This window comes from Spodoptera frugiperda, chromosome 25, assembly GCF_023101765.2.
Source record: "Spodoptera frugiperda isolate SF20-4 chromosome 25, AGI-APGP_CSIRO_Sfru_2.0, whole genome shotgun sequence".
NCBI lineage: Eukaryota > Metazoa > Arthropoda > Insecta > Lepidoptera > Noctuidae > Spodoptera > Spodoptera frugiperda.
Genome location: NC_064236.1, coordinates 18399619 through 18427284, shown reverse-complemented (window position 1 = coordinate 18427284; position 27666 = coordinate 18399619). Strand labels below are relative to the sequence as shown.

Sequence of the window (27666 nt, the reverse complement as noted above, 5' to 3'; positions counted from 1 at the left end):
GATCTTATTTAAAAAAAAACGAGTCTCCTCTTCCCTCGGTGAACTTAAGTAGGTAATCTATTAAAACTTTTTGTACTTATAGACGTTTAAAAATAATTTACCTGGTTTCAATGGACTGGTTCCAGTAGGTAGCTCTGATGTAAATGCTGGTGACATTCACGAGGGTATTCATGAACTGTTCTCTCGTGACTGGTGTACCATCAGTGTTGCTGAACTCGTCTTCGGACAATCTCACAGAGTGCGTCCATGATACCTTGGAAGGTGGCTGTTCTACGCTGTTGTGGACCAGGTACCTAAAGAAAAATATAGAGTTTAGTACGATAGAAGTGCCGTAACCTTGTAACACTTGATGTCACGTGATGAGACACACGCACACCGGCTGAGGCGCAGCGAAACTGCCGGTGTGCGCTGGGTCGGAGATACAGCTTATAGAGATTAAGTTCCCTAAGTAAAGGAGAATCCTCCGACAAGGTGAGGTGCTCATGCCTTTTCTGCCCAACAGGTGATAGTTGTTATTTTCTAACTATGTTTGAATAAACATGGATGTAGTATTTATGACGACTACCGACATTGATTTGTTCGTCGATAGTCTATGTGTGGCTTATCTTTATCTGTCATGTGTCATTTGTCTCCACACAGCCTTGCCACTTGGAATAACATCGCTGATCATTGAGATAGAGATTTACAAGAATAACACATGGTATGTGTACGTCGTCGGTCGTCGGTCGTCAAACACGTGTGTGTACTCACCCATCAGAACCTCCGAGGATGACGTCGGCTGCAGCTATGGCTCCCCCACTGGGGCCAGTCTCGTAGAATATTGCGTAAGTCAGGTAGCCACCGTATGATGTCAGGCGTTTACCTGGCATGTAAAGAGTCTTGTCATCGCAACAGATTGACCATAATTATGATTGGTGAGTGCTCGTAAGAGCGACTACCGAGCAAAGTGTTCTCAACAACATTGGATACATAACATAATTTACTGAAAGTGTTACTTCATAAAGTTTACCTGCTCCACTGTTTTTATCAAAATATACCTACTTAACAATTTCACAATTTTACACAATTTCCTTCAAAATGGCCAATAATTATCTTACTCACCGAGATAATATTCCGGAGCTCCAAAGTACACAACTTTCTGCCCACTGTCGTCGCCAATCAGGTCGGCGGTGATCACCGACTCGTTCACCGATATGGGGTTACCGCGGGGGAAGATGTTCAGTGTTCTGTTGGCTTCTACGTTCACCAGGTACCAATCACTCATGCCGTCAATCTGCAATGCGATTTTAAATAACTAAAAAGAAGGAAATAATTAACATATTCTAGGGATTTCGTATTATATATAATAGATGATCTGGAGAGTGAATTGGACCGTATCATAACTGTACAATATATCAATATAATTATAATATATAGGTACAAAGGAAAGAGATTTTATTGTTCTACGGCCGGTAGTAATTACCAACCTCAGAGCGTTCACACTAGCGATTGTACTGCGTAGGAGTTCGATAAACCTATGCGCAGCGCCGGCGTCACAATGTCGCGGCGTCAGAGCACAGAGCATGGATAAATTAATTACTAATGCCAAAAATCGATAATAGGCGATAATAGGTACCTATGTCAAAATACAATGAATCATGTCGTTACTTACGCCTGCCCAAGACAGATATGAGCTAGTGCAGCGAGTGGTCTTCCCGAAGCAATAGCATTTGGTACATCCGTCAGGGTTCGTAGACTGAAGGTTGAAGTACTCCTCCAAGCAAGTGTCGCAGGCCTACAACACGAAATCATATCATAATATAATAATATTTAAGTTGAAACGAAGAGAGATTCTTCAAGTAGTTTTGCACTCCAACTTCTTTATGAACCATCCTCGTCTGAGGTAGACATAGCCTGCCTGTTCTTCAGTAATTTAGATTACATTTATCTTTTATGGCAGTCTGGTAATAAGTAAGTACATTGGTCAGCTGCTTTACGCCCGAGCCCATGTCCATACATAACTGACAAACACAACATCTTAAGTTTACTTTATATTTTGCTTGTCTTTCCTTATAATAACATGTATAATGCAATGTTGTAAAAAAAACTAATGAGCAATTTATATAGAGCAATTAGAGCCAGAGCATTAGCAACAACTCAACTGACGCAGTACTGATCAAGTCAAAACCTGTTTGCAAAAGCCGCAATGTTTGCAATACCCACCTGTCCAGTAACATATCGCTTGCAGTAGCACTGGGCAGTGCTTTGGTCGCATACGTCATCAGTGGTGCCTTCTCTGTCGCAGGTACAGGGCACACACTCCGGGAACGCGTAGTGTCCGGGCACGCAGTGGTCACAAGTACGGCCTATGACGTTCTCACGACAACTGGAAAATTACGAGAAGCAGATTTTCAGAAATACCGTTAAAAGCAGAGTTTGGATAAGGGAGAGGGTTTCATTTTCCTTAGGTCACGACTTCTGGTGAAATTACTATGAGAAATAACAGCTTATTACTGTCTTTAGTTTTTTAAGAAAACATATGAAATAAAGATTTATTATGGTCTGTAGTAAGTAGTTTCTAAATGGCATTTACATGTAATAAGTAGCCTATGGCTAAATTTAATTAACACTTCTGCTAACAAAATACGTTCAGCATTTAATAATTTACTTACGGGCAGTTACCGTTGTCAGCTTCGCACTGCAACTGATTGCCAACAACTCCGAGAGGGTTGCAGTTGCAGTCGTCACAACCTCGTTGCACGTCAAAGTTGAAAGTGTAAGGCTTGCAGCGATCACAGTTCTCACCTTCTACGTTCTTCGGACAAATGCACATACCTGGGGGAATAATATGTCACTTTCATAACCAGTGCATCAATAGAATAGAAGATATGCTTAACTATGGGATATTTTTTATCTTTAGTGTTAAACTTTAAAACAAGTTCTTCGACAGCCAATAGTTTATTTATTAGACTGTACTGTAAAGAAGGAGACAAACAAACAAGAGTCAGATTATCCTAAAACAGCCTCAGACTCTTTAATAGTTAGATATTACGCACCGTTATCGTCGCAGATAGCAGTGGATGGGCAGTGGCACGGTCTGCAGTTGGGGAAGCCATAGTACCCGGTGCGACAGGCGCTACAAGACCTTCCGATGACGTTGGGCTTGCAAGGACACTGGCCTCCGAAGGTGTTACACTCCAGCTCCGTGGATCCCATGAAGTCACAGAAGCAGGCCAGTGCTCCACTGTTGTACTCCGCAGTGATGGAAAACATTGCCTCGCGGCAGAATCCTGGAAGTAAAATGATGTTTCATGTAGATGCCACACATGGAATGACATAACTGTTGCATGCTAAGTTATAAAATAAATATAAAAATAAAATAAAAATAAAAAAGCCTTATAATTTCTCACAAATTTACAACTGTGTTTAACTTAATATGATAATTAATTTCATTATATGTATTTACAATGCAAGGAACGTTATATATTTGCGAGAACCCCTCCACAGGTAAAGGCCTCCTCCAATGATAACCAATCCTCTCTAGATTGAGCTAAATTTGTAGTTTCCTTATCCCTAGCATAATGCGCTCTATTCCTTTCTGAGACGTGACTATCTTACTTTTTACATAGTTGCTGTATTTCAATGTTTGACACCCATATGCTAGGCAAGGTAGTAGGCTGGAGTTTAATACTTTAGTTTTGAGCTTAGTAGACAGGTTGCTTTTGAAAATGTCTTTTAAACTCCAGTACTTGTTCCAAGAAAGCTGTACTCTACGAGTTACTTCGAGATGGTTGCAATTTCGATCGAAACCAATCTGCTTGCCAAGGTATGTATATGTTATGTACGTGCATGCTAAGTTAAGGATCCCAATTACCGCCCTTCCCAATCTTCCCAATCCCCGTACCGAACAATCCTTAAATTCCTAACCCCAAAAGGCATTTGTAATGCCTCTGGTGTTTCAGGTGACCATAGGCGACGGCGATTGCTTACCATCAGGTGATCCTCGATACTCGTTTACCGGCTTACACCATAAGAAAAATGTTATTCTGTTAGCAAGCAAGAATTGGCTGTTTACATTTAGTTTACATTGTCAGTCTATTAACGCGAGCTTTAATATAGTCGCAATAGAGTTGATACTGCTCTATTTTAGAGAACATCAGCCCATCTTAGTCTTCCACAGTCATTCTTCTATGTGCTACCATCTTAAAATTACGCAGTGACTTTTGTGTTCGGATAAGAAAACTTGAAGTGAATCGCTTCTTGTAACCATTTGCACTAAGCATTTCTCTTTAAACTAAAACTATCATATCATATAGCATGATCTATCTTCTGTTTTGGCTGCAAAAATACATGAAGTTATATATAACAAACCTGTCTCATTGGATGGGATGTGGTAGTGGTTGTTAGCGCACTTCTCGATGAATTCGCGAGTGTAGTCGATGACGTTGGCTTCAGTAAGTGCCGCATCCACGAAGTCAGGTGATGCTACTACGAGGATGTAGTCGATCCAGAGTCCTTTACTGTTGTTACCCTGGTGAGAAACGTTTTAATGAAGTTTGGAAAACCAGTAATGATTTTTAGTAATGTTTTTTGTTGTTGCCTAAACATATAGCAGTGTCCTTTTTTAATAAAAAATAAGAACTCAAGTGTTATCAAGAGTTTGCGATGTAGCTTTAAAAGTTAAAGTATGGTAAATTATTTCGTAATATATTTTTGATAAAGCTATGTATTCTTCGTACCAGGAACGTGAGGGTGAAGTTGTCAGCGATGGGGAACCTGTTGTTGCCATCGGCTAGTTTGAGGAGCGACCTGCAGCCGGTGCGAGAGGGGCAGTGCTGCACCGGCATCGTCGTGTCGAACTGCTGGGCGTCAGTCTTCACTACCACGTCGATTGCGCTTTCTGTAAAATATGAGAAATAAAAATAAAGTACAAACAAAACAGGGGGCCTACTCCGGATCTCTAAACCGAAGTTTCGTTTAATCTTTATTGATTTACTTCTTCTTTTATTGATTTACTAATAGAATGAATATACAGAAACTAGCTTGAATAGTGACTCGGCAAATTTTTGGTTTTAACCACATTTCCCGATCTAAGCGGGATCTCTTCTTTGGAAGACTATTCCAGGGAACTCTTCATAAATCATAATAGCATGATTTGATTTTAGATGTTACTCACTTAGGGCATTGAAAAAATAGTTGAAGTTAAATAACTTGAAACTAAAGAAAGCTGTTACGAATTTATAACAATTGGATGGGATGTGGTACAACCTATCCTCTGTTAGCCAAGCTTAAACTTAATCGACTGAAATCGCTAATGTAAAAAAAAATTAGACTTACGTTTTATTAAAAAAACTTCAGTAACTGCTAATAATCGATATCATAAACCTACGAAATAGTTTAACCAGGAAAACCCAACAAATGAACTTATTAATTGCAAATACTACGAAACCAATTTAGAATATACGAAACAGCAGGACCACTACCAAATAATCATACGACTGATAATACACTTTTTCTACGATAGTACCGTTAGCCTGGTGATACCCAACCAAATGAATGTAACGTTAGCGCGATTATTTCGATGAACGTTATGGAATAACCAGACAATTGATTATTTATTAATCCGTTCGGGCATTTTCTTTGTACTAAAAGTTTAAATATTGATATTATTTTTTTCATACCTGTTTACTATTTATTTACTTTTTTATGAATTAAAACAATAACATGAACCGAAGTCGTGTAACGTGTAGAATATCTATAGTTAGTTTGCTTTGTACTGTTTTATTATATTGCATACCTTTTTACTATTTATTTACTTTTTTTCGATAAATTAAAACAATAACATGAACCGAAGTCGTGTAACGATCGACATAGTTATTTATAAATAATTTATTTCTTATTTTTATTTTTTTATTTTTGAAATAAAAATATATCTATGTCCTTTCTAAGGTTCTAAACTATATCTGTACCAAATTTCAACCAAATCCGTCAAATAGTTGCGGAGATTAATGGTATAAGGTTGGTCATTATTAGGTTGCCGATTGACATGAAACAAACACTAAATGTAAATTTAAGCATCCCACAATATATTCGTGAAAACCGCATCCAACTCGGATCAGCCGTTTCTGAGATTAGCGCGCACAGACGAACAGACAAACAGACAAACAGACAAACAGACAAAAAAAAAGTTAATTACATTTTTGGGTTCGTCATCGACATAACAATAACCCCTGCTATTTTTTTTATTTTTATTTTCAATGTACAGACAGCACTTTTCTACGATTTTATTATATGTATAGATTTAATATCAAAATCTATTTATTTATCTTCATTTCATTCATTTATTTTTGTTCAAGAAAGTTCGCAATAAATAGAATAGTAGTATGCAATCGGCGAAGTTTCGGACGAAACTTCGTTTTCCGTTGAATTAGAGTAGATCCCTAGGTTATTTTGTGGTGCGTGTTATGAGTTAAGCAATAGATTATAACTAATTCCAAAGTGAGTTTGGTAAATAATAGGTACGGCAATAAGTCCACCTATTGTGCTATAATAAGAGCATGATGCATAATATAAACATATTTTTAATTTCATATCAAAATCTATTTATTTATCTTCATTTCATTCATTTATTTTTGTTCAAGAAAGTTCGCAATAAATAGAATTGTAGTATGCAATCGGCGAAGTTTCGGACGAAACTTCGTTTTCCGTTGAATTAGAGTAGATCCCTAGGTTATTTTGTGGTGCGTGTTATGAGTTAAGCAATAGATTATAACTAATTCCAAAGTGAGTTTGGTAAATAATAGGTACGGCAATAAGTCCACCTATTGTGCTATAATAAGAGCATGATGCATAATAAAAACAATAAGTTACTGCCTCGTTGGTCCAGTGGTCACAATTGCGACTGCCGAGCAAGGGGTCTCGGGTTCGATTCATGTAGGGCAAAGAATTCCTGGGTTACTTTCGGTTTTTCGAAAATTTCTTAGTAGTAGCACGGGGTCTGGAATTTTGCCCAGTATATGGCAATACGCTCACCCCCTATTACATGGGACTTATAACACAAATGGTGAAAAGTGGGTACTACATTGTACAGTGGCAATACATGCCGTAATGTGAACCTCTGCTTACCTTTCGGGGATAAAAGGCGTCTTGTTGCATACATATATATTAATAAGTGATCATGGTGGTAAAATCTTTTTTGTCTTTTTAAAAAAAAAAAAAAACGTTGCCCCTCACTAGGATTTTCTCCTGTGTCGTGGGTGCGTTTACAAACATACAAGTTCACATACACATGACACCCAGACCCGAAACAACAATTTGTGGATCACACAAAGAGTTGCTTCGTGCGGGAATCGAACCCGCTACAAGTTGCGCGGCAGCCAGTTGCCCAGCCACCGCACCAACCGTGCAGTCATATCCGTAAAATCTTACCAGGATGGACGGGTTGGTAATAGTGCACCATGAACATGTAGTCCCCAGGCACAAGTATCTTGCCCTCGACCTTGAGAGGTTCCACGTCAGGGTTTAGGAACACCACGGCAGTAGCGTTGTCCAGGGTCGGGATCCTGATGTCTCTGTCGCCACCCGTACCTGACTCCGCTTCAACCTATGAAGAAAGCCATAATTGTATCATTAGCCCTGCTGGACTTTTATTTAATTGTAAAACATTGTCTTGGTGTCTTTTACAAATATACAAATTCTCATACACATCAAACTTAAACTCGTAATAAGCATTTGTGGATCACAAAATGAGTTCCGTGCAGGAGTCGAACCCGCAACAGGTTGTGCAGCAGCCAGTTACCCAGCCGCTGCGCCAACCGTTCACTAGTTGGACTATCCTCTATACAAGAGGATTTGACGTAAACTTTACGGTTAAAAGGTTCAGCTTTCTCAGTGAGTGTTAGTACTCGATCTCTGTCAAATGTAAAATCCTTTAGCCAGCTCACGTCATCTGCCGTAAGAGTGGTGGTGTCAAATGTTTTATATCCTGTAGGTACCCTTGCGTACGAGTTTGTATTACGTTGAACGAAAACGAAACGAGAGTGCGTTCGGCGTTTTGATTGGCCGACGTGAATGAAATAACCAATCAGAGCGCCGAACGCGCTCTCGTTAAACGTTAAACAAACTCGTATTAAGAGCCCTCGTCAGCAGCCGGAAGACGTCCACGTGCTGAACTATAGCTTTTCCTTAACCAAGGGCCCTATTACCATACTTTTATATTTAACATATTATAGAAAAAAGTAAGATCAAAATAATATCGGTTTTATATCTCAATATCTGTACCTTCTTAGAATCTACGGCGGCAGAGAAGTCAGCTGGTTCGCACTTGCCATTGCGTCTCAAGCAGTATGGGCGAGGGGTAATGTAATCGAGGTGCCATTCCGCCTCCGGAACAGCGACAATGGACTTGATTCCAACTAAAGTATCACGGTCACCCTGTAACAATAAGATAACAATAGTCTACAAGTATCCATAAAATACTTGCAAACAATAATATTCCCGGTTTTACTATCCCGGATTTTTCTTTGCTATAAAACCTTACGGAGCCCGAGACCTTTCCAATGAATGAAAAACCGTGAAAATCGGCTCCTGCGTTCTGGAGTTATAGCGTCAGGAAGGAAAACCGGACTTATTTTTATATTATAGATAATACCACAAAGAAACATATTTTTGTTGTTATAATTAATTGTATTTTAAATTAAATATAACTAAAACTTAATCAATAAATCGTATAAATTGCAATTCGAACATTAACCAACAATGTTACCTACTTAATTTTTCACAAGCAAAAACAAAAGACAATCAATTTGGAACAATAAAATGCTAGTGGCCAGTTACACTATTTTTGTATTTCGTTCTCTTTTGATAGGTATGCAACTTCTTTATACGTATTTTTACTATTTTTATATTATATATTATTATTATATAATCAAGGATCATGGCTATAGCACACAATAGGCATGTTTCCTACTAATCAAATACAATACTTTTTTCGAAACATCAAAAACGATATTTTCTATGAACTTTGTATGAAACACTCTATTATGACGTCATAAGTTTTTGCCGTCATATATAGTAGATTTATTTCTAGAAAATTAGCTAAAATAAATTGAAAATTAAGTAGTTCATCAAATTTATGAATGATATATGATTATTTTATTGTATTGAAAAGTTGTAATAATTTATTTTTGACCCAGTCATCATCCCTATTTAACTGCAACATTTTTGTAGATATTGGGATATTGAATTTGGCTGGATAGCGTGTCGCGTCCTGTGGGTACCAGTCCCGCACGAAATGGATACGAAAACGGATGTAATGTATTATTAATTGATAATATTATGTTGCAGTTTTGATTGAGTATACTATGATTATTATGTGTGTAGTGAGCAGCATTTGTAGTCATTAAACTATAGTGTAATCTCTGTCTACAGGATGTAACATCGCGATTACACATATGCAGGTAATGTGGGCCAATAATGTAGGTACTGTTTAAAGAATAAAGTAATAAAAAGCTTACCATCAAATAAATAACATTATTCGCATCATGTACATTGAAGATTTGTATCTTGGAGATGTCATCGACAACAGCCTGGCGGCAGGCAGCCGTGTAAGGGCAGTTGTTAAGGTTCACAATCGCATTCGTCTCTGGCTGGTCACCAGACTGGAACCGCACGGTTATAGGCCCGCGAGGAACGAAGGAATATGATCCATTGTTGGTTTCAATCTCGTTGGCGCTCTCCACGCTTCGGTTGATAGGTGTGACATACTCGATGATGAGGATGTAAGCGCCAGGAGGGTCTATCTTCATGTTGTACTGGATCTCATCGTTGGTCAAGATCGGGATCGAGTCTGCTGACGCTTCTAGCTCGTTCAATTGCTGTGGATAGATTTTTTGTTGTAACTTTTATTAAACTGCTAAATTAGAGTTTACATAACATCATTGATCGACACACGACGCAATAAGAGTCACGCAGCAACACTGTCCATGATAGCTTGAAATATATCTCTCGAAAATTACAATAATACAAGACTTTACGTACAAATTGTTTCCTAAAATAAGTATCTATGAATCGTACCTCCACATCGTCAATGTATCCACTGACTGATGTACTGAGCCCGGTGACGTCAGCAGTAGGTCTGCCGAAGAGGCTGGGGTACGCGAAGTGTCTGCACAGCTTCTTGTCTCCAATCACACACGGTTTGTCTACCAGCTTTGTCAACACCGTCGCTTCGTAGTAGGCTTCGGGGATCAAGACGAAGTAGTCCTAGAATGGAAGATAGAATATACAAAGTTAGAATGGTTGCATTCATTGTTTGCTTAATGGATTAGGACCATTTGAAGTGGTAGATACTCATAATATGAAATGTTTTGACTGGAATATTAGGCTATTCTGTAATAGTGAATTTGATTATTTCGAAGTGAGTAGGGAGTCCAAATCATTAAGCTATGAAAGGTACGACTTTAAGCTGACGGTAATGAATAGCAGTTGGGTAACTATAAAATAAATTTTGTTTCCAACGACCTCGTTTTGAAGAAACATTGTAATTTGTAAATATATATACACGGTGTAACAAAAAGGGGGTATACATATCAAGTGTACGGTTTCTAGATAACATAACAAACGATACGGGAAGGGTTTTTTAAACTCATGTTTTCATGGAACGAAGTTATGAATTTTTCCAATATATAAAATTCCAGAAACCGAACATCAAAATGAGGTAGATACAGGTACTAGGCGATCAGATTTACAGAAGAAATGTTTCGTAATTAGCGAGTGACCCCTGTAGTGTTGTGATACGTTTGTATGATGATTTAACCCGCCACTGGTGACGTGTATTTGTCTTACATAGTGTGACTGTGTTATTACAGTGAACCTGGTCACCGGCACCGTGATTTTGTGGTTTATGTATTATTTTTTTATTATTATTAGATTTTTAGATAGATATTTTGAATTAGAAACGATATAAAATAGAACATTGACATTGGAAGGACACAAAATGACATAATTATACAAATAGAAAATAAAAGAGATAAAATGGCATAGAAAGGACATAAAAATAAAAAGCTCGCATTGCTGTTGCGGGGTGGACTAATGGTAGAGGGCGTGTAGTAAGGCAGCTACTCGAAATCGCAACCTAATTCGATAAACAGTTTAAAAATTATTCTTAGTTTTTAAATTACCCGGTCTCATAGACATATAGGTCACCAATGGCGGGTTAAAATCAAGAACCATGCGACACCAAATATTTGGTACCAATTTTTTTCAACGTATTTTAAGCTGAAACTTTGTGTAGAGATTCTATTCACCCCGTATTTTTGCTTGTGTATATGGGTGTGTGTTGCTTGATGTATATGGGTATTTTGTTACACGCTGTATATACATATATATATATGTATAAGAAATAAGAAATAATTGGCAATGTACTTACAATCATGACTTCCTTAGTAGTTTTGATGGTGACCATCCAGTTTCCAGGGTTCATGACGAATGGTGATGGGGCGATGCCTTTCTCACCAGCCACTGTTATCAGTTGCGGCTGGATTGTTGGCCGAAGTGCCACATTGAATCTGTAGATATTACATGATTAGGAACTTGATTACTACTTGTCTTGTAGTCCGAAGTGGAACAAAATGTTAACGTATATCATCTTAATATCATACAAACACATCTATGAAAAATATCTGATGTATTTAATCTAGAATACACTCACTTTTCGTAAGTGATGTATAGTTTACGAGTATTATAGAGCCGGTACAAAATAAGTTTGTTGATCCCGGGAATCACATTAGAGAATTTATTATTGAATTGTTTTTGATTAAGGAGCAGCGCTTGTAAATTCACGACAAACAAAATGCGGTGTCTCTCAGCAAGTAGGTAGGTATTTAAACTATTGTATTGGACCCAGCTGTGAAATAAATATGACGATATCTAATATCTTCTTAGCTGAGAAGAAAAATAATAGTATACATTTTTCTCTTGCTAAAATCTATCTAGAGCTTTTATATATTCTTACTAGCTGACCCGACAAACGTTGTATTGCCTTATAAATTATTTTTAGAAAATAGATAGTAACCGATTCTCAGACCTATTGAATACGCATATAAAATTTGGTAAAAAATAGTAAAGCTGTTTCGGAGGAGTAGTGTAAATTGTATACAATGTGAAAGCTGTTTCGGAGGAGTACGGTAACTAACATTGTGACATGTAAATTGTATATATTAGAATATGTATTCTCTTGAGCGATGGTAGTGTACTTACTTCTGCTGTATATCGACGACGCTGTCCGGTGTGATGATGATGCTAGCGAGGACTACATCCTGGAGTGGGTTTGCGTACTTCAGCACCATTCGGTACAGTGACGACTTCGGTATCATCACCCTGTTCGTCACCTCATTCTGGAAGTAACAATACAATTTAAAACGTTATAAACATCGTTATTAATTCGGTTATGGTTTTAATATGAAAGGTAAATGCGTCTATGTTGGCCAACACAAGCGGAGGATTTGCCTTTGATAGCTTTCTGCCAGCACACTCAACTTATTAGTATACCTACACTTTTTAATCGATACTTAGAATGCGCAAGGACTAAATGGTTGTATACAACCAGTATACAATCAATTACTACGCTAGAAATCAAATCATGCTCTTATACTATATCACAATTTGTTTAATTAAGTGTTATCATTAAATGTATCGCTAGACCTCAAACTAGGATTATAAACCCAAAGTTATATTATATAATATAACTTAATATAATATAACTTTGGGTCAAGTCTTGGTCAACTTTGGTGAAAGCCCCCAGACTTGAATTACTGCAAACCCTTAAACACCAAGTTAATGATACAAACCTGTAACATAGAGAACACCACGTAGCCCTTCCACGAGTAATTGGGGAACACTTCCTCAGAGTTCCTATATCTGACGGGTCCTGACTGCGTGTAGCCTTCTTCAACTTCATACTGGAACTGGTGAAGGGTTGGGAAGTAATGGGCTCGTATGGGACGGTCACACCGACGACCTTCCACTCTGGAGTGGCAGCGACACTGTCCTGTGGTCTTGTCACAGTTCTTGTCGATTGAACCTCCGATGTCGCAGTCACATTCTGGATAAATGCGGTGCGGTTAATTTAAGTAGTGTTTTGGTGTTGGTTTTATTTAGGTGAAGATCATTTTTTAATCTTGTTTGGAGATGCTTGCGTCGGATTTTTAACATTTTGGATCAGAATTAGGACCTGATACTGAACTGCCTATACATATTTACAATGCGAAAACTGAAGAATTGAGAAAAAAGTGTATTCAATATTTAAGAAAACTAGTGACAACAAACTTGTAGAAACAAGTGCTATGACTATCGAGAAGCAAAGTCGGCAGTGTCAGGTTCTTACCAAAGGCATATAACACTTTTCAGACTTTTCGGAAATAGGTACAAATGTATTAACATAATTAAACCTTCGTACCTACTCCTCAATTTTTCCCATATTGTGGAATTATTGTCCCATCAGATTATTAGACTGAGGGAAAAGAGATGCACCTACCTTAGCCTACATGTCTGCTGCTACTGTTAACTAATCTCACCCATTATTGTCAACTTACCAGTACATCCAAATACGTTATTGGAGTCGAGTTTGTAGAATCCGTCCTGGCACTGACCGCACTGGCGATCTCCAACGTTCATCTTGCAAGTACACTGCCCGGATTTGGTGTTACAAGTGCCGAGACCACCGAGGGTACCAGCTAAATGGCAGTTGCAGTCTGTGGACATAAGTTTTATTTACATTATCAGCCCATACGTGTTCACTCAGCTCAGAAAACCCCTGACACAGGCAAGGTTTTAGAATTTATCACCACTTTTGTTAGAAGTATGGTGGCTCAAGAAGTTGAATAGTGCAAATATTTCCTATGAAGGATCTGAGTTGATAATCATGAAGGAGAAACCTCTACCAGTTTCTGGGACTCCTCCTTATGAGCAGCGTGCTCGGACGCGGCGAGCTAGAAGTAGAGCTTTTTCCATATTTTGCGTGAGTAAACCAGTATTTTTCATTCATTTAGTTCTCGTAGTCCTCACCATAGTTATTATACAGTCATTTAGAATTTTTGTTACTGACCTTCACACCCAAATGGATTGTACTCTTGCAAGTTCCAGAACAAAGGCTTACAGTCGTTACAAATGCGCCCTTGTACCCGGTCCTTACACTGACATAGTTCACCAGCAGGCACGGAACCGCAACCTGTACAGAAATAGAAGAATTTACGGTGAGCAAAGTCTTGTTAAGTAAAGGTACATATAATAATATTATCATTACTTGCTTACGTACCAGCAAAACTTGCAATAACACCTCTAGGGTCGCAGTTGCACTCCTCACAGGCTGGGTAGTTGTAGTACTGCTCCTTGCATTTATCACATTTAGTGCCGTCGAAGTTCGGTTTGCAGTTGCACTGACCGTTGTCGTCACACGTCGATCCGATGGAACCGGATACATCACAATTGCAAGCTGCAACAACAAAGAGACAAATGGCAAAAATCTCTTAAAACGGTGCTAGCCTAGAGAACAATTTTAATGGCTTGTTGTTTGTGTGGAGTGGCCAACGTGCACAAGCATGTAAGCCTCTAACATTAATTTAATAATTTGTGACCAATGTGTGAGTGATCAAACTCAAAATCGGCAATAGGAAAACCTTTATCAGACTGCTTTTGTCCACTAGACAGTTTACAAAAAAAGAAAGATAGCGAGAACAATATGGCCGCCAAAAAGTTACCAAAACCGCTCTGCCAAGTGCGAATTGATAAAGACGAAGAAGAAGTGTGATAAACAGATTCCTCTGTTACACGACGAACGGGATTGATACGTAACTCGCGACGCGATAAATACTTTGATATTTACATTGAATACTGGTCAGGTTATTGTAAAAAAAAGTAAAACGAACTTACGCAGACATTCCGGGTACTTATAGTACCCTGGTGAACATTGGTCGCACTGTTTGCCTCCGAAGTTAGAGAGGCAGTTACACTTCCCGTCGGCTGAACAACTGGTTGAAGTAGACCCGGTGGGGTCGCAGTTGCAGGGCACGCAAAGACGCTCACGACCACGCACGTCCATATAGAATCTAGAAAAACATTATTTATATTGAATACCATTTAATTCATCAGCAGCCTGTTATTTTCTCTGAGCTAATAATCACGAAGGATAAAACCTCTACCGGTTTTTGGGACTCGTCCTCACGAGCAGCGTTTGCGTTTGCGAGCAGCGGGGCGAATTAGAAGTAGAGTTTTTCTCCATATTTTGCGTGAGTAAATCAGTATTTTAATTCATTTAGTATGTCTCACTATATTAGTTTGTAGCATTGGTAACCAATATCTTCAAATATCAATTCCTCACATTCTGTATTCGATCTAATTCTTAGGCCTCGGCCTCGAATTTTGCGGGCAGCGGGGCGGCAGCGGCAGCGGCGCGGTAGCGGCAGGATCTTATGCGTATAATCAAATGGACCGGTTTTCGAACACAGCGGCGGCGGAGCGGCGCGGGAGCGGGCAACGAGCGGTGCACTCCAGTCAAGCGGTGACCGCCCGTGTTGCGCGTCTGCATTGTAGTATAGTGTTGTGTACCTACATTTTTTTGTGACGTATCAAAATGTCCTCGGACGTGCAAGAGCAAATGATTTCGGCAATCTTTGAGAGGACACCCATATGGAACAGCAAAGATGTGAACCATAAAAATAGAAGAAAAATTAACCAATTATGGGAAGAAATAAAAAACGAACTGAATATTGAAGACTAAAGCAAAAACTGAAATATCTCTTGATAGTTTCAAGAATATAGTCAAAAGTTTCTACACTCATTCTAGTGTAGTCATAGAATTTGTCGGGATTTTGTCTCTGTTCTTCATAATTTCGATAAAACTTGCCATTTATTTTCCTTGCCCTATAGTAAGTCTTCTTCTTTTGCCCACAGTAAGTCGAGCGTTAGGAATAAATTTGAATCAAAAAGATTTCGTTCGCTAATAAAAACAAATATCTCGACAACACAACCACGAACACAACACTACACCGCTGTAGTGCCGCGCGATCTGCCCGCTAGTTTCGAGAACGGGTCCGCCGCCGCCGCCCCGCTCCCGCGCCGCCGCCGCCGCCGCCCCGCTGCCCGCAAAATTCGAGGCCGAGGCCTTAGGTTTTACAGAAGCCTTATGTATTCTTCTATATTTATAAGCAAATATAAAAAAATATGCTTTTGTAACCTGTCTCATTTTGTAATTGACGTCTGTAGAATAAGTTAGTGTTAAAGTGGTTTAATTTAGCTTACCCATTCAAACACTGATCACATCGAGCTCCTCCAAAGCCAGTCTTACAGATACAAGCACCAGTGACGTCATCACAAATCTTGGCCTCAGTTCCACTCACATCGCAGTTGCAATCTGTGGAACATAAACATTTAGATCAATGGCCCATGGTTAAGTTCGTAGTACCATCTATCGCGTTGGGTACTTTGTACTGATTTTTGTGTAAAAGAGTACAAACATTAAGAAGCTACACACATCCTCACATACCTTCAGGAGAATAGGATGTTTTTGTGGATATTATTAAGTATTGTACTCATGATTAAGTGTTATTCTCAGAAAAACAGCATTAAAAAGTAGAAGGGATCATTCTTTGATTCGGGTCGAAGAACCACTCCACCGGACTGATATCACTAAATAACAGAAAACCGACGTCAAACCACGTAATATGCATTGTGTTTTAAGCACTTGAGTGACGTCATCAAAGGCTTAATACTCCAACCCATCTCAAATGCCGGCAATGCACTTTTAGCTTCTCGGTGTCCACGGGCAGCGCCGATTGCGTGGTTATCATAATTTAGCCACTCTAACGTCCGGCCCGCGCGACCGTTTATCTCTCTAACGTCCAGCCGCGCACGGCATCCGAACCGCGCGCGACTCGCAAGTTCGTCGTAACAAAAAACCTATATAGCTACTGAACCGTAATGCCTAGAATAAAGAAAAGAATACCAAAAAAAAGATTGAAGAATACTGATCAATCTTAACGATTTTTTTAAATCTTTAGTTAATCTTTAAAATACAATAAAACGGGTTAAACATGAAACACAGAAAAAAAAACAGAATTATTTCTACCTTTTTAGAATATACGGCACAACTATTGCATATTTTATCAATAAAATATTTTTACAACAAACTAGACTCATTACCCTTTCTTTTGATGTATATATGATTATATTCGGTTACCTCTAAGTATTGTAATTAAATCGAAAGAAAACACTACTCGTAATTTTACACATCAAAAAACCTGAGGAACACATTGACATTATTATGGAATCTTCAATGAATTTAGTATATTTCTCTTTGAAAAATGTATTATTTTGCTTATTACGAAATGTATTTCGATATTTTATATACTTTTGTAATGCAAAGTGTGTAAAATATGTATAAACAAAACTAAAAGTGGCCAACACTAGACCGGCCATTTTTTTCGAAACAACAATCGTTTGAAGTTAAAATTAGACTAGATTTATCAGCTAAAACTGTGATATTTATACATCATCGTAAAGCACAAATCTTCTAGTTTATTTTGATGTATAACACTTGCAAGATAAATTAAACAAAACTGTAGTAATTACGACATAATTGTTGGAACTCACAAAAACACATCAAAAACGAGTCAACTAACTTTAAAAATTTATATTTTGTTTGTCAAAGCATATTACAACGCCATGTCTTGTTTTTTCGTCGAACAATTTATTCAGCTGTATAGATAATCAGTCAAAACTCACCAAACAAGACCGTATTTTAAACTAGAGGGAGTTAAACAGAACTCGTCACTTTGGAAACTATAGTATCCATGGACGTATGACGCTCCTTTTTTTGGATACCGTGCTATCCATGGACGTTAGAGTGGTTAATCTGTCTTCTCGTTTGATGCTCTATCTAAAGTATACTGATTCTACTTACGTTTGCATGTTGGGTAGTTGAAGTAGCCAGCTTCACACTGGTTGCATGTTCGACCACTGTACTTGCTCTTGCATGTGCAGTTACCACTGTCCTTGTCGCACACAGGAGACACTGATCCCACGGAGTTGCACTCACAATCTAGGTAGTTGGAAAGAGATAACACGATTATTGACATGATGTGAAGACGTGGGCTATAAGTAAAGTGCTAAGGTCTAAAAAAGTTGCTTACCACAAAAGGACTAACTTAACCGGATATTTTTCATGTTTTTATTTTTATTTTTATTGGTGATGAACTTTTTCGTAATTGACTTCGCTTGGGTAAGTGCCTATTCCATGACATACCGGTTTTGTCTTGAATACCGTCAACAACAAAACAACAATTGTCCCATTTCAGAAATCATGTGAGTTAAAAAGTCGCTTTAAACATACCTAATCGTTCAAATATTGCGTATACATATAATTTCAACCAAAATGACGCCTGTCTCTTAAGCAGAAGGTAAGTATTCTGTTTTTACCCGACTGCGCCAGAAGGAGGGTTATGTTTTTCACTTACTTTTACATTCCGGTGAATAGTAGCCGTCTGCGCAGATCTCACAGGATTTACCAGCATAGTTGTACTTGCAGGGGCACTGGACAGAGACAAACGAACATGAATTATCAGTTACGGTAAGTTAGTTAAGGATTTACTTGCAAATTGATTTACATTTCCAACCTTTTAGAAAAGTGGGTTACACTGACGTTGCAAATGTCCATGGCAATGCAAGAAAGATATATCTATACATATAATAAATCTGTAGAAGGGTCAATTCTGTACATTGAAAATATTGAAAAAATAAATAGCACCAAACCCAAATATGTAATTAATTTTTTTTGTCTATCTGTGTGTATGTTCAGGCATCACGTGAAAACTAAAGGTTTGATTACGATGAAACTTGGTATAATTATACCTTATTATCCTGGGCATAAAATAGCATTCTTTTTATGCTGGAAATACGTAGAATTTTTTTTTTCTGTTTTATACTACAGAACGCGAGCTCAACAGCAGTAGCTCAATAGAGGGATCTCCTTAATTATTATGGGCCTAGCCGTATTTGGGTCCAATAGATATTTATAAGATGTCATTGTCAGAGTTACTCAAAATGGAGAAATGAAACATCCACGCGAAGACCGACATCTGCGCGGACGGAGTCGCGGGCGGAAGCTAGTACCTACATAATAAAAGTATTACAAAATACGTGAACAGCGGCAATTTTATAAAGATGATGTCGTTTTATAACATACTCTTATTTCAAAGGCATTTTTTTTATAAAACGTTGCCCCTCACTACCATATTTTCTCCTGTGTCCTGGGTGAGTTTACATCTATATAATAACACAAAGAGTTGGTCGTGCGGGAATCGAACCCGCTACACGTTGCCGGCAGCCATGTTACCCAGCCACGTGTCAACCGTGCACTCGTGCACCGACATATTGCGAGACGTTTTGTTTTTTTAATTCTTCCTATGACAAAAAGAAAATAATATCCACTTTCTGGGCATTTCGTTTTTACCAACTTAATCATTATAATCCATGATTAAAAATAACGAGATACGCAGTTGTTTTTTCATTATAGCCCTTCAGTAATCAATTTAGAATTCATATTCCTATAGCTACAAATCTTACCAGGCCATCAACAGGAGTGCACTGTTGTCCGTCAGTTCCATTTAGATTGCAGGTGCAAGGTTTGCAGTCGGGATAGTCGAAGTAACCGTAGGCGCAGGAGTCACAGTTAGGAGGGTTAAACTCCACTCTGCACTCGCAACGTCCCGTCTCCTCCTCACAGTTCCCGGTCGAGTAATGCAAGTCGCAGTTACAAGCTGATCAAAATACATAAAATAATAGTTAAAAACAAATAAGTAATCGTTTACGAAATATGGGTGCGCAATACTTTTTACCGACTTCACAAAAAGGAGGAGGTACTATGTTCGGCTGTTTGTATGTTTTTTTTTTTTTTTTGTATGTTTGTTCATCGAATACTCCGTCAATTGTCGACGGATTTTCAAAATTCTTTTTTTGTTCGAAAGTAGATAGTTCTGAGGTGGTCCCATTGTCACCAAGTTAGGATCTGATGATGGGATCTTAGAGAAATCGAGGGAACTCCTCAAATATTATAGGGAACTATATAGTGATTTTGGTATATTCATCTAGAATTGAAGCATTTACAGTCAAAAAGTAACCTTTGAAGAGGTGGAACTGATGAAGAAGACCAGACATGGCCAATGGAACTTCATACTCACATAGAAATCACAATAAAGTTATACTCCGTCAATTGTCGACGGATTTTCAAAATTCTTTTTTGTTCGAAAGTAGATAGTTCTGAGGTGGTCCCATTGTCACCAAGTTAGGATCTGATGATGGGATCTTAGAGAAATCGAGGGAACTCCTCAAATATTATAGGGAACCATATAGTGATTTTGGTATATTCATCTAGAATTGAAGCATTTACAGTCAAAAAGTAACCTTTGAAGAGGTGGAACTGATGAAGAAGACCAGAAATGGCCAATGGAACTTCATACTCACATAGAAATCACAATAAAGTTAATTAAGTGACTGTGACAATACAAATAAATAAAGTAGTTATTGAGATAGAGAATTTTAACCGACTTTTTTAGTTGCGATACTCAGTATCGCAACTAAAAAAGTCGGTTAAAAAGTGTGAAATAAAATACTTTTTACAAAAAAATAAACCGACTTCACTAAAAAAGTTAAAAATAACTTTAATTTCGGAAGTCGGTGTAACAAACAAATAATACCGAGAAAAGAAACACCGACTTCCGAAATTAAAGTTATTTTTAACTTTTTTAGTGAAGTCGGTTTATTTTTTGATTGAAGACTTCAAGCGGAGGGTAAGGTGAATGTTTTTTTACGTATACAAGCATTATACAAATATTATGTAATTTATTATACTGTTGCATTTAATTCTTGTTACCTACAAGGGCACTAAGAACAGTGTTTGGAAAGTTTATGTAAATCAACAACAATATAGCCCGAGTACAATGACCACCACCACCACCGCTACTACCAGATTACGTTGACTATTACTACCAGAGGTCTTTTAGAAATTCTCATGAATTAATAAACAATTGGGTCGCAAACTCGTGAGCTTTCTACCTATTAGGACCTTTGCAAATGGACGGGGAGACCGATACGGGAACAAGAACAAACAGAGATACTCACGCTGGCAAACATCGGTCTCATTCCAGCTCTTTCCATAAGGTCGGTAGAATGTAGGCACGCACTTGTTGCAGTTGATACCCTGGGTGTTGTGCTGACAGTTCTTGCAGACTCCACCTCCCTCGTACTTGCCGTAAATGTCAAGGGACAGTCGCTGCTTGTCTACCTCAGGGTCGTACTCACACTCCGTCGAGTGATTGTGGCAATTGCAAGCTGAAAGAGTAAAAAAAGTTAAATGATTTAGCAGTTACTTACTTCAATAAGGTTTGTTGTTTCGGGTTTCGGGTCTGGGTGTCATGTCAATATTTTTAGTCGTTACTAAGAAGACTAATCAGTAAAATGGCAGGACCCAACTTCAGAGTTTCATTTCATGTCATGGATACGTTCCCAAACAGAAACACAGACAAAATTTGAACTACAATAATTTGAAAGTCACAAAAGGTTTTTCGTAAGAGAATCGACGTGATACGTTGCGCAGTAGCCGGTTTGTCTTTTTCTTATCGCGTGTAAAGAATTAAAGCCTAAGCTAAAGCAGACAATACAAAAAAAGCAAAATATGATATTATTTCGAAACACAAAATTCTATAATAACGTACGTTCACAAGCAAATCGGTCCCAGTGTTGCGAGATCCTCCACTTCTTCTGTTCGAATCCGGGGCAGCACTCAGCGCACTGCGGTCCACAGGTGTTGTGTTGGCACACGCACTCCAGGATGTTGGTGTTGGTCGCCGGGTCGGCGGGCTCGCAGGTGTCCGCGTGACCGTTGCACATGCAACGACCTCCAATACTGATGTCTTTGATACTGTAGAAGTACTGTGGAGCAACAAATAATTCGGAGCATTCCTTTTAAATTAATACTTTAATCCTAAAAAAAAACACATTAGTTGTAAAACCCATTTTCCGCCAGATAACTGCCCCACTCAGAGACATTTAATTTTAATGGTTACTCAAACTATTCCTTAGTAACGATTTTGTATCGAAAACAAATGCTAAGGACTTGGTTAAGTAATCATTAAATGACTCTGAGTATAAAGGCCAACGGGAAAGGAAGTTGGTTTGCTAATAGCGTATTTAAAGATATTTTAATGGTATGTTTTATTTACGCACTAATCTAATCAATGATCTTCCCATCACTTGTAATTTACATAAACTTAAGTAGTATTTAGATACAAACTAACGATTTAATTGATAATTTCAAAAGGCACATAATTAGACGCTCTTCGGTTCGTTCGCGTTAAGAGTCAAATGTAATTGGATATTTGAGTCGATACATGTAATTGTGACTGTAGTAAGACTATAAACAATAGTTTGTTTTGACGAAGAAAATGACCTTACAGGCGAGAATCACTTATTGTGTTAAAACTCATGTGTTCTTGCAAACAAACAAAAAGTTCATGACTTTATGAATGCGCAGAAACAACAACGACTTTATGAATGATTTGTCTTGATATGTTGTTGTGATTTTGTTGAATATTATTAATTTGGATGAATAGATCAAGGGGAGACATGATACATATTTGATACAAGGATTGGACAGCTGTAATTTAAAAAAGGGAGTCATAATAAAATGATAACTTAAAATATTACCCGTCGTGTAACCGTAGGATCCTGCCTGGCTACAGACATAAGATGTCCAAGCAAGTTCTTGGTTCTCAGCAGACGGAGCCGCACGTTGGTAGCTCTGGTCCATTCCTGGAGCACTGACGAGTTGAAGTAGCTGTTTGCAGACGGACGGTAGTTCAGCAGGGAAATAGGAATCTAGAAAAAAATACGGACAATAGTTAGAATAGAATATTGTATTTAGTTTGTTTCTTTTCCCAGAGGTGAAGACGGTAGAGCAAGGCTCAATTGGTGCTCATTTTAGTGTAGATTTGCACTTTTTACAGGTTCTTACCTTGTGGTTTTCGTTCTTTTTTTATGGGACGGTATGGTAAACGAGCAGACGTATCAACTGATGGTAAGTAATTGTCGCCGCCCGTAATGGACACTTGAAACACCAGAGGCATTATAAGTGCGTTGCCGGCCTTTTGGGGGTTAGGAATTCAAGACTTGTTGGGGAATCAGAGATTGGGAAGATTGGGAAGGGGGTATTGGGTCTCCGGTAACCTCAGTCTCACAACGAAACATAACACAAGCGTTGGTTCACGTCGGTTTTTGGTGAGGCCGTGGTATCACTCCGGTCGAGCCGGCCCATTAGTGGCGAAACATGGCCTCCCACGCTTAAACATTCATATCTTATTGCTAATATCGTCTGGATACAATATAAGTTCTTGTACTCAAGTAAGACTCGATGATTGAACTGAGGGTATTTACTTACTTTTTATATAGGTGAATATGAATTCATTATTTTTTAGTTACTACAAGAATTGAATCAAAGAAATCATAACAGTTAGACATCTATGGTAACGTTGTCGTTGTTGATAACATGGCTCCTTATACTGACCTCACCGCCTTCCAGGGGTACAATCTTCGAGTATTCTGTACTGCAGATGACGGAGTCATCCCTAGTGATGGGCTGGAGACTTTCCTTGCCGAAGTATCGCTCACAATCCCTGTAAAGAAGAAATTAGTCAGTTAGTGCTTCCTTGCTATTTCTTAATGTTCTTGCCGCTTGGTATCATAAGAATAGATTAAAGGACTGCATGTTTAACAGAGGTTGAGGCGTGATCTCCAGCCCCGGGCTTACTTATATGAAAATTGGGGAATACCTTTCTTATAAAAATGATTTTCTTCCACATATAGAAATGAGCTGTCGATGTGATGTGATGTGATGTGATATTGTAAGTTATGTTACAATGAAACCAAACATCACATCTGCTTTTTGCCAAGTGGATTTATCAAGAGACTAGACTGCCTCGTTGGCCGAGTGGTTGCAAGTGCGACTGCCGGGCAAGGAGTCTCGGGTTCGATTCCCGGGCGTAGTATCACTGGGTTTTTTTTCGGTTTTTCGAAAATTTCTCAGTGGTAGCACGGAGTCTGGAAATGTGCCCGGTATATGGCAATAGGGTCACCTCCTATTACATGGGACTTACAACATAAATTGTGAAATGTGGGTGTACTGCCTCTGCCTACCCCTTCGGGGATAAAAGGCGTGACGTTGCACGTTGCACGCATTTATCAAGAGAATTCCCACTTTACACCAGTTATATTATAGCCCCATATAAAATAGGCTTGAAACTTTGTAGCTTTGTATGAAGGGTTATACTTAATAATGTCACCAATTTAAATGAAAATACTCACTGTGGGGACTCGGAGAAGTATTGCCACGGTTTGAACGTCTTTCCGTAATCAGTAGACTTCTCCAGCATCCAGAGACCAGGTCGTGGTGAGTTACCCATTTTTACGAATACGTATGCTACGTGGAACTCCTGCAAAATAATAATAGACAAGTTATGATGAGAGAATACAATATATTGTCAATATTTATACTTATAGAGGACAAGTTAATAGCTGTAGATGAGCTTTAACTTTCATATCGTATAATTAGGTACCTATTTTATTTATGAAAATTAACTCCGCTATAATGTAAATGCTTTATTCGAACTGGGAGACCAACCTCTCCTCCAATCCCTTAAGAGTGGTCGGGAGTCATGTTGTGCTTGCGACTACTCGACAATTGTTACTTATTATATAGGGTGTAACAAAAAGGGGGTATACATATCAAGTGCACGGTTTCTAGACAACATAACAAACGATACATGAAGGGTTTTTTAAAGTCATGTTTTCATGGAACGAAGTTATGAATTTTTCCAATACATAAAATTCCAGAAACCGAAAATCTAAATTAGGTAGATACAGGTACTAGGCGATCAGATTTACAGAAGAAATGTTTCGTAATTAGCTAGTGACCCCTGTAGTGCTGTGATACGTTTGTATGATGATTTAAAATCAAGAACATGCGACATTAAGTATTTGTTGCCAATTTTTTTTAAACGCATTTTAAGCTGAAACTTTGTGTAGAGATTCTATTCAACCTATATTCTTCAGTGCTTCTTGATATATATGGGTATTTTGTATATTACAGGGAACTTATGCATTACGAAATCTCGTAGTTAATTATCTAGGATAACATCACAATTGTTTAGAATAGGTAGTTAAAGTTAAATGTAACTACACTACTTTATTAAATTATCAAATGTCGTGGGTTCGATTCATGTACAATACTAAGTTTTTGTGAAAAATCCTAACGTTTCTATATTATGGTCCGTTCATCAAACTTGGAAGGATAGTTAGAATATTGTTTACTAAATTTATGCAACGACACGCCTTTTAATCCCGAAGGGGTAGGCAGAGGTGCACATTACGGGACGTAATGCCGCTAGGATACAATGTACACCCCCTTTTCACCATTTGTGTTATAAGTCCCATGTAATGGGTGGTGAGTCTATTGCCATATACCGGGCACGCTTCCAGTCTCCGTGCTACTACTAAGCCATTTTCGAAAAACCGAAAAAAGCCCAGTAATACATTGCCCGACCCGGGAATTGAACCCGAGACCCATTGTCCGACAGTCGCACTTGGGACTCGACCAACGAGGCAGTCATTACTAAATTTATCTTCTTATTTATTTCTACTACTTATTACGCTAGGCTTTGTAACCTATTACTGCACACCGCCCCAATTTAACGATACACGTGTATCGTCTATCATATATTATAGTTTATCATAAAAAATATATTTAACGAGTTGCCTGATCTATTTGTGATATAAACATAATCTTTATGAACTAATAACCTCGCCCTTCGGGTGGCTACAGTTTTTATCACAGCACACTGTCGTCACCCACGCTCCGTACATCCTCTGCGGGTCACGCGGACTATGAGATAAGCTTCTAACAATAATTTGAAAAAATCACAGCATTATGAACCCACATTTTATAATATCACCTATTTTATTCATGTTTGCTGTAGTTACATACATAATTTTAATTCTAAGTTGATAGGAAATCAAAGTCAAAGTCAAGTCAAAGCATTTATTTCAATTAATCCTAAATAAGGCACTTTTGAAACGTCAAATTGAATTGTCCGTCAGTCTGTCTGTCAGTGAAGCTAGGCTAGCTAGGAATCATAAACCTATGCCCAACAATGGATGACTTCTGATTTGATACTGCTGGTAGATAGGAGCACTATGGAACAAATTCTCTATTTATGACATACATACATCTTATGGTTGTACAATCACAGCTGTTAAAATTTAAGATTACATCGCACTTAGCCTTTCTCCAGGATGTATCTATTCGGGTATGTCGTCTTAAAACAGCCCCTTTCATAAAAACCACCTTGCTATCATCCGTTCTTTCAACACACATACCATTTTTGCATAAGTATTTCTTTTCCCATCTCAATATTTTCCTCATCTGTTCTCTTGTGCAAATGTTGTCTAATGCAACTTGTTTAAAAATGCCAGAAGTTTAAGTAGTGACAAAAGATTTTAATTCTACCATGTTATCGCCAGCCACAGCATCATACAATCTAACTCTTTATCACATACATACATACATACATGCATCAAGCACCAAACTTAACTTGTAGCGAGTGCAGTTAATTTTAACCGTTACTTGTGACATTTCTGTTCACCCAAACAGAGCATTCACAAAGAAATTAAGTGATATGAATCAAGAAAATAACGCTTCAAGCTAAGCAGTTCAATAACCATAATCTGCGAGCTCAAATCCTAGTAATATTTTCAAGAACCACCACAAGAACAATACAACACCAAATATTTATTGTTGCAGTATTTAGGCAGAGACAACAGTTCTTATGTATAAGGCGTTAAAGGCAAATAGGCATGTTTTGTTTACAAATAACACAGACAATGTTCTTACATTCATTTAGATCACAATGTATGTTATAATAGAGAGGCAGGCAGATATACAATCGCTATATTTGGCAGGCAACACCAATGATCTCAGTATGTTGTCATCAAGACCCTAGAGACAGTATCACATCGGCGTATCGGCGTTGATATTATTACAACTACGTGTTAACATTGTCTTCTTTGAAATGCTTTTTAAAGTATATTCAAAGATTAGAAACCACCAAAACTTGACTATAAGGGTATAGCCCTTCATCTTCATCGGGGCACCCAGTACAACCAGTTGCAGCACTGAGGTGTCTGTAGGCATCAAACTAGACACCATACAGACCAGACCTCCACCAGAGTCCCCTCTCCACAATGGTGTATCAAGATGGACCTCTTAGTACTAGCGTTCGACGACAAATCGCGCCACCGTGGTGTCCCGCCGACATATAGCCGAAGGTTATGGATCGAGGAGGCATTAGATAAATTTAAAAATATATTCAGCCAAATCTGGTAAAATATCAGCAGACCTCAAAGTGATTACGAAAATGCCAAGAGAAACATTCTTACTTTTTTTTTGTAAAAATATCAACAGAAACAACTGTTTTAACCATGTTCTAACGTTTTCAAAGAGCCAGGTGAAATATAAACCTCGATTGCAGAATCTTGCAGAATCTAGAGAGCTTAGCATACACAGATTGGAATTCGCATTGCAAACCA

The 27666-nt window shown here is 38.3% G+C and overlaps 1 protein-coding gene across 19 annotated transcripts in view; it reads right to left on the bottom strand.

Moving 5' to 3' along the window:
* Positions 1-27666, bottom strand: part of LOC118263853 (laminin subunit alpha) — a 66209-nt gene that overhangs the window by 30274 nt on the left and 8269 nt on the right. For all 19 annotated transcript variants that reach the window (XM_050703916.1, XM_050703933.1, XM_050703932.1 and 16 more), the window contains exons 3-31: positions 24388-24515; positions 23591-23699; positions 22735-22905; positions 21744-21960; positions 21151-21360; positions 19597-19790; positions 18489-18564; positions 17936-18073; positions 16276-16387; positions 14908-15083; positions 14294-14470; positions 14084-14206; positions 13572-13730; positions 12828-13081; positions 12238-12374; positions 11408-11546; positions 10054-10242; positions 9495-9854; positions 8260-8412; positions 7408-7582; positions 4719-4879; positions 4351-4510; positions 3036-3269; positions 2652-2814; positions 2203-2365; positions 1652-1774; positions 1102-1273; positions 751-862; positions 102-293 (exon numbers count right to left, since the gene is read on the bottom strand). In XM_050703916.1, coding sequence (XP_050559873.1) covers positions 102-293; positions 751-862; positions 1102-1273; positions 1652-1774; positions 2203-2365; positions 2652-2814; positions 3036-3269; positions 4351-4510; positions 4719-4879; positions 7408-7582; positions 8260-8412; positions 9495-9854; positions 10054-10242; positions 11408-11546; positions 12238-12374; positions 12828-13081; positions 13572-13730; positions 14084-14206; positions 14294-14470; positions 14908-15083; positions 16276-16387; positions 17936-18073; positions 18489-18564; positions 19597-19790; positions 21151-21360; positions 21744-21960; positions 22735-22905; positions 23591-23699; positions 24388-24515 — 4877 coding nt within the window. The remainder of the gene's footprint in view (positions 1-101; positions 294-750; positions 863-1101; positions 1274-1651; positions 1775-2202; positions 2366-2651; positions 2815-3035; positions 3270-4350; positions 4511-4718; positions 4880-7407; positions 7583-8259; positions 8413-9494; positions 9855-10053; positions 10243-11407; positions 11547-12237; positions 12375-12827; positions 13082-13571; positions 13731-14083; positions 14207-14293; positions 14471-14907; positions 15084-16275; positions 16388-17935; positions 18074-18488; positions 18565-19596; positions 19791-21150; positions 21361-21743; positions 21961-22734; positions 22906-23590; positions 23700-24387; positions 24516-27666) is intronic.